This window comes from Sprattus sprattus, assembly GCF_963457725.1.
Source record: "Sprattus sprattus genome assembly, chromosome: 12".
NCBI lineage: Eukaryota > Metazoa > Chordata > Actinopteri > Clupeiformes > Clupeidae > Sprattus > Sprattus sprattus.
The window spans coordinates 4861704-4869716 of record NC_137910.1 but is presented as its reverse complement, the minus strand read 5'-3'; the positions used below and the strand labels follow the sequence as shown (position 1 = coordinate 4869716).

Genomic DNA, 8013 nt, shown 5'->3' with positions numbered 1-8013 from the left:
ATTACATACCCAACATTCTTTGGTCAATTGTATTGAGGCTGCTCTATATTTAAATATGTGTGTCTTTGTGTCTGGGCTGGTGATTGAGGGATGGAGCAGTGGGGCACTCCAGAAAACCATTTTTCTATTTCAAATTTAGGAGGGAAGCCAAGGGGTGGGAGGCCAGCCTATTAACACAAAGGCACTGGGCCCCCTGAACTCAATGACCCCACACTAAACTCCTCTGGACTGACTGGAATGAAGCTGGGTGGGGATGGGGGTGGGGTAGGAAGGCAAGTGGCTGCAGCTTGTTGCTGGTAGAGGCAAAAGACTGTCGCCTCTTGCCTTTGCTAAACCATTCAAGAATATTGTGTACATGCTATCCCGAGAGAAGGGTCAAACCAGCCTTCAGATGGTAAGGCAACAAATTCAACACCAAAACTTAACAAACCAATCTCCCTGAGTGGCTGATAGTCCTCATAGAAACAGATTCCCTGAGGACTAAACTATATGGGTCTGCAATTATACATGGCCCTGTTATCAACAACTAAAACTTCAACATGTTTTGCTGTTTTAACCATTCATTACACACCAAAGAAGATGGACATCCTGGCCTGACCACTTTTTTTGTATTTTGGATGGGTGGGTAGGGGGTAGGAGGGTGGGTGCTGCAGTGGCTCTGCCTGGTCAAGGTTAGCAAGAAATCGCTTACAGGAGCTTTAATGGTACGTGGACTCTTTGAACATCCTTTCTCTGAAAACGTTTCAGTAGATTCAGAGGCAACCGAGACCAACAAAATGGCCTTTTCTAACTTCCTCCATTAAAAATTACAACAGGGTTGGGAAGGTTACTTTTGAAATGTAATAGGTTACAGATTAATAGTTTTAAATAATGTGAAGTAATGTAACGAATAGAATTACTTCATCAAAGACATGTACATTACTACATTGGATTACTTTTGATAACTTTTAAATTTGGCATATGCGAGACTGTGAATTCAAATTAGAGAGCCAATCAAAAACACAGCTCAAAACTAGCCCACATACTGCCAAATGAATGGAGCCTGTCTAGACAAGAAGAAAGATGCCAGGCAACAGAACTAACGTTATATTCTACATTTTAACTTAAAGATTTTTACTGAAAATAATATATTCAACCGTAACTTAGAAGTCACCAACATTTTGATTACTAACTTAAATTACATATTTGTTCTCAGTAACTGCAGCGGATTACAATGACATTTATTTTGTCATTTAATTACATTCTATGTTACTAGTTACTCCCGTATCGTGCCAGAGAAGCTCAGGGCCCTGGCCCTATCATAATAGAACTGAGAGAAGAAAAAAAAAAGGAAATATAAGCAGGACAGAGGAGTGAGTGTTTGACTCACTTCATTTTCCACTGATGTAAGAGTGAACGGGGGCAGGGTTAAAAAATAGTGTGTGTGTGTGTGTGTGTGTGTGTGTGTGTGTGTGTGTGTGTGTGCGTGTGTAAACAGGAAGCGCTCAATCTCAAGAAGAACACAGCCAGGGCTGCACTCGTTGCCCATATGTTTCGCCTTTTATTGTTGAACCACAATTCATTAAAACTGTACTTTGATCAGAGCTTCAATTTCTGTTGCACAAAATATTTACAAAAAAAGATTGTATATGTGTCTGTTAACCAGCATTTTAATACTCTTTTGAAGCACACTGATTTCTTTTTTTTTTTTTCCTGTTCCATAGCAGAAAATGCGTAGTCCAGCCTTTTTCCTTGTATAAAATTCATGAGTAAAAAGAATTCCAACAACTAGTTCTCAGTTCAAACCCCATTTTTAGCCTCTTGGGTTCTGAGTGCATGTGAAGGCCATCCTGCATGCTCATTGTCACTGACAGGAAGTCAAGAGAAACTCTATGGTGATGAGAACCATAGACATGTCTATGATGAGAACTGTGCAGTGTGGAAGCTGACGTCTGCTTGGTCCTACCAGTCTCTGGGCGTATATAAAAAACAGAAGGTTTGCATTCAGTTACTGTGGCTTCACCGCCACACGGCTGCATTGCAGACTCCCGATTCCACGTGAACATGCAGTTAAATGTGCTTGGATGCAGGAAGTGACATCACCGGACACAGGAAGTGGGAGTCCAGCTCAGGTCTCAAGTGCCGCAACTGTGGAGGTCCACAAGGAGCCTCCAAGTGAAAAAAAAAAAAAAAAAGAACTGCAGATTACATGGTTGGTGTCTCTCGAAGGCGTGCCTTCCAAAACAGAATTAAGACAAACTCCCTTCCCCTTTCAGTCAAAGGAAAATATATATATATATATATATATATACGAATAGATTCCTCTCAATATATTTATATATAATTGTAAACATGACAAACCACCAAAAAAACCTCCTTGTAAGTCGGGCATGTCAAAGGCATGTGTGTGAGAAACTTCAGCTGGGTTGGGGGTCCTCCCCGTCCGTCCTTGGTTTGCGGCTCGGCGGGTCCAGGCACCGCCGCGGCAGAGGCCACCCAGAGGGCAGCGTGCACGGAGAGGGCATGGTTCGCTAGAGCACGAGTGGCCGAGCCAACCGGTTATTATTAACTACAGCTGGGGGAGAGAGAGTGTAAACACTGGGGTGGGAGGCGTGGAGCCTGTGAGGAAAACGGAGTCAAAAAACGGACCATTTGAAACAGTGTGAGAGAGAGAGAGCGAGAGAAAAAGGAGAGGAGGAGGAGTATGAAAACAGGGGGAGTGAGGAGGAGGACTCCTGGTTGGTCTGGTCTCCCTGCCAATCTCCTGTAGGTCAGTCGCCTCTGCAGTTATCCCAAATCTGTTTGTCATTTGAAAGAGGAGTATGGTGGTCACTTGCTTCCTCTTCCTCCTCCTCCTCCTCCTCTTCCTCTCTCGTTATTCCCTTTATTGCAAGCTTGCAGGAGCAACAGGAAAGTGCTGAGGAGAAGGTCGGTTCTGTGCTGACAGATGAGTGTGAAAACAGATAAACAATAGAAATGGAGAGTAGAAGAGAGAGCGAGAGAGTGAAAAAGAAAACACACTAATCCTGCCATGGCTTTCCTTTCTCTCCACGTCCGTTTGTGTACTTCCCCCATTTCCCACTGTTTTTGAGGATCAGGAAATATGACCAGAAGACTTCAAATAAACCCAAACTCAAGACACCAAAAACAACAAAACAAATAAACCTTTTTTTTTATCATGTCCTGGCCCTGGAGCGAGCATGCGCGCGTCTGTGTGTGTGTGTGTGTGTGTGTTTGTGTGTGTACAAGGGTAATGGGTTAGCTAGTGACATAGTGCTTGGCGGAGGACTGGCCGTAGAGGCCGTAGAAGTCGGGGTGTCTGTGCGTCTGCGAGGCGTCCATCCAATCCCGCATGGACAGGCCCTGGAGCGGCTGGGACATGGGCGGCCCGGAGGGCAAGGCGTGGGGGTACTCCTGCGAGCCCACGGCCCAGGGGAAGGAGCCCGAGCGCGGGTAGGGCGGGTGGGCGCGGTGCCTGGACACGGAGGGCACGCTGGAGCAGTAGCAGTTGTCCATGGTGCACATGAGGATCTTGCGCCCGCCGTACTGGGGCAGCAGCGGCTGCTGCGAGGAGCTGCCCCCGGGGGGGTAGGGGTGCGGAGGGGGGGGGGAAGACAGAGGCCGAGTGCTGCGCCGCCGCCGAGCCGCAGGGACCCTGCATGGGGGGCGGGGGCTGCTGGGAGGACTGGCCTTCCCCGCCGCCGCCGGGGGTCTGGACCAGGAACTGCTGCTTGCTCAGGGGGCCCGAGGAGGAGGAGGTGGAAGAGGAGGAGTCGGCCAGGAAGGCGTTGGCCCCCGACGAGCTCTCGGAGGGGAAGGCGGAGGAGTGCTTGCGCTTGTCGGCCCCGGAGCTGCTGAGGCTGCAGGGGTACACACACTGCAGGAAGTGGGCGGGGGCACTGAACGGAGCTGTGGTGGGAGAAGAGAGAGAGAGAAAAGAAAGGAAAAAGAAAGAATAGGAGTGACGGAGAGGAAAGGAAAATATCATGGCTTTATTAGTAAATATATTATAATAATACATACAGCATTATTTCATCAATATAATATACATAATAGAATACATATAATATAGTCAGGTAGAACCCCAGGATAGGTGTGACATAAGGTACTAATGCAATTTTTTTGCATAAATTGATAGTTTAGGGGTTGTAGACTCAGAATCTGATGGCTTTATTAGTAAATATATTATAATACATGCAGCATTATTTCATACAAATAATATACATAAAAGAATACATACAATAGTATTCATACAGAGAATTCAGTGGAATTATATTATTGATATTGGCATGTTATTTGGCAGTATGGTCATACCTTCCAGCATTTTCCGTAGGTTTTTCTCCTTCTTGGATATCTCTGAGAGGAAGATTTTGGAGTTCAGATGGCCGACCTTATGAGGAGACAGGCCATTGCCCATGCATGACTGGGTTCTGGAGGTAAAAAAAAAAAAAAAAACAATGAATAACTCATTAACATCAACATTTATTTTTTGAAATCATAAAATCACACTCAGTAATTGCCGGCAGACGAGACCCCTACCTGTCCATTAGTATCTTGACAGGCTTGGTGTTCTGTGGAGGAGAGAGGGGGGGAGGGCAGAGTTATATATTAGTCATCCATACAGGTGGAAAAAAACCTTCCTTTACAGATTGAGAGACAGACAGGCGCTCATCAAAGGAACCCTGTCTCTCACAGTTTTATGACGCCTATTTATGTGTTTGTGTGTGTATGTGTGTGTATATGTGTGTGTGTGTGTGTGTGTGTGTGTGTGTGAGTGTGTTCTGTGAAGGAGAGAGGGGGGAGGGCAGAGTTATATATTAGTCAGCCTGTCTGCATGTTGCCGCCTCACCGCATCTCAAGTCATACAGGTGGAAAATACCCTTCCTTTACAGATTGAGAGACAGAAAGGCGCCCATCAAAGGAACCCTGTCTCTCACAGTTGTATGACGCCTATTTATGTGTTTGTGTGTGTGTGTGTGTGTGTGTGTGTGTAGGTGTGTGTGTGTGTGTGTGTGTAAGCGAGCCAGCGATAGATACAGAAAGAAGGTCAAAGAAGGGGGAGTGGAGAAAAAAGAAGAAAAGTAAAGCGAAAGTGAAAGGCTGGTTTTTGTGCGCTCTCGTTCGTTTCCCTCCTCTCGTCTCACCTTCATGAAGTTGATGTCCTCGGCCTTGTCGAAGACGGTCTGCACGGAGCTGAGCAGCTTCTTGGCCTCCTGGCGGCGGCCGTTGAGCTGCAGGCACTGGCTGGAGTTCTCCTGGCAGAACTTGGACTTGGCCTTGTCCACCACCTCCAGGGTCTTGGCCAGGTCCTCCTCCAGGAGCTGGTGCATCTTCTGGTACTGCAGCCGCACCTCCTCCTTCAGCTGCTGCACCTTGTCCTGAGGCGGGGGGGGGGGAGAAGAGGAGCAGAGGAGGCGTCAGGAACCATGACAACCAGGGAGAGAACAAGTGAGACAAGCACAGGAGAGAAGGAAACGAGGGGAAGAGATGGAGAAAGAGAAAGAGAGAGAGAAAGAGAGAGAGGGAGAAAGAAAAAGAGAGAGAGAAAGAAGGGGGAAAGGATGGAGAGAAGAGACCAATTCGGGAGTGGATCAGGGGACCAGGAAGAACAGAGAGAGAGAGGGGTCAAGGAAGAGACCAGTTGATGAAAAGGTAGGGAGGGAAGAGAGGAGAAGAGTAGCACAGTGCAGAGGTACACAGGTAGGACCATAGAATTATTACATCGTCAGGATCGCGGGAGCGAAGATAGACTCTCTCAAAATGGAAGTCTATTTCCCATTACCGCACATTTATAAATCAGTACATCCAGAGACCTCTATGTTCACAGTTTTTCTTGGGAGGGGGGGAGGGGCGGGTCACAGAGAGTGAGAGGATGGTGGGAGTGTCAGGGTGAGAGTGAGAGGATGGTGGGAGTGTCAGGGTGAGAGTGAGAGGATGGTGGGAGTGTCAGGGTGAGAGAGGGAAAATGCAATGGAGAGGACTGAGCAGAGCAAGGAGTCAAGGAGTACAGAATAGGTCTCAAGGTCAAGAGGAGGAGAGGGGGAGGAGAAAGATACGACCATGAGGATATAGGAGGGAGGGAGAGAGAGAGGGGGAGAGAGAGAGAGAAAGAGAGAGAGAGAGAGAGAGATACGACCATGAGGATATAGGAGGGAGGGAGAGAGAGAGGGGGAGAGAGAGAGAGGGGGAGGGAGGGAGGGAGGGAGGGAGAAAGAGACAAAGGGAGGAGGTATTGTTGTCAGAGTGGAGGTCGAGAAGAGCAATGACGCAGAAAATGCCAGTCTTTAGCCTTAATGCTGTGAAGGTGACCTGTCTGGAGGATCACACTAGTGCAAGTACAAGGGCACACATGCAAACAAGCAGGTCTACCACATACACACGTGAACACACACACAAACAAACAAACAAACAAACGAACCGGAAACACAAACACACCCACACACACACACACGTCTCAGACACATCAAAAGCACATTTGTCCATCACATCTGACACAAACAAGAGCCTCTCTTTCTGGCCCTGGCGTTAATGCGCGCACAGCCTCTAGGTGTGCTTCCTGTATTCTTGCTTCTTCACCACAGAGCAGAGCTACCAGAGGCCCACAGACAGCAGACACTAGCATGACACACACACACACACACACAGACACACACACACACACTCCCTGTCACAGAGCAGGCTACCAAAAGGCCCACAGACAGCAGACGACACTAGCATGACGATCACATAAAAAAAGGGTTATTTATATGTCTACATGTGGCGTGCGCCGACTGAAAAACCAGTGAGCCATGTGAACCATTGTCTTGCTGCATTCTCCCAAAAGAATAGGGCGGCCCTGGGCCCGCTGTGTGTGTGTGTGTGTGTGTGTGTGTGTGTGACTCCTGGGCCCGCTCTGCCCCGCTAATGAGCCCTGTGGCTTTCAGAGATAATACCAAAATATTCCGCTTGATTCTGATGTAATTGCTTTTTTGGGGAGAAGTAATTTAGGTTTAAAAGGGAACTAGAAGAGAGAGGATGGCGGAAGAAAGGGAATTAAAAAAAAGTAGCGACAAAAGTAACTAGTAGGTGGATGAGAGAAGGGGGGAGGAAAAAAAAGCTATGCCATTTTGGGAGAGTAGAAACATATTTATTTTGACTGGCTACACAACAAAGCTTTGATGGTTCAAAGGCTCCGTCTAAGCTCCGTAAATAACACAATCCCACCCGTCTTTCTCCTTGATGTGGAATTAACACTGCGATTTGAATTCCCCAAACATTTTTATTATGTGGCCTGGGTCTGGGTGCTGGAGACGCTATGTTTCGCTGCGTGTGTCGGTGTCGTGGCGACTGAGGGGGGGGGGGGGGGGGTTGGGAGGGGAGATTGACACGGGCAACGCCAGGCATCGGTGTAGGTCAACGGGCCAGAGTGGTGGAAGACCATACTAGTAGACACATGGATGCACACAGACCCTGCTCATGGATGCTTACAAACCTACCCTTCTGTCTGTCTGTGTGTGTGTGTGTGTGTGTGTGTGTGTGTGTGTGTGTGTGTGTGTGTGTGTGTATTGAGGAGGAGAGTGAGTGAGTGAGTGAGTGAGTGTGTTTGTGTTCCTGTATCTTTGTGTTTAGAACCGGGTTCTAAAAGGTTTGTCTGGCAGCAGACACACAGTCCTCTCCTTTTCTCCCCCTTCGGTGTGTGTGTGTGTGTGTGTGTGTGTGTGTGTGTGTGTATTGAGGAGGAGAGTGAGTGAGTGAGTGTGTTTGTGTTCCTGTATCTTTGTGTTTGGAACCGGGTTCTAAAAGGTTTGTCTGGCAGCAGACACACAGTCCTCTCCTTTTCTCCCCCTTCGGTGTGTGTGTGTGTGTGTGTGTGTGTGTGTGTGTGTGTGTGTGTATTGAGGAGGAGAGTGAGTGAGTGAGTGTGTTTGTGTTCCTGTATCTTTGTGTTTGGAACCGGGTTCTAAAAGGTTTGTCTGGCAGCAGACACACAGTCCTCTCCTTTTCTCCCCCTTCGGTGTGTGTGTGTGTGCACATATATCTTACCTCCACTAGTCG

The 8013-nt window shown here is 47.7% G+C and overlaps 1 protein-coding gene across 1 annotated transcript in view; it reads right to left on the bottom strand.

Annotated features, from left to right (window-relative positions):
* Positions 1-1527: 1527 nt before the first annotated feature.
* The window catches only part of trim8a (tripartite motif containing 8a), a 17519-nt gene continuing 11033 nt past the window's right edge, over positions 1528-8013 (bottom strand). Inside the window, 6 exon segments of the mRNA XM_080848429.1 lie at positions 1528-3583; positions 3585-3888; positions 4294-4409; positions 4519-4550; positions 5124-5357; positions 8002-8013. The exon segment at positions 8002-8013 is cut by the window's right edge and continues 84 nt beyond it. Of these exon segments, the coding sequence (XP_080704555.1) occupies positions 3238-3583; positions 3585-3888; positions 4294-4409; positions 4519-4550; positions 5124-5357; positions 8002-8013 (1044 nt within the window). The 3' untranslated portion in view covers positions 1528-3237.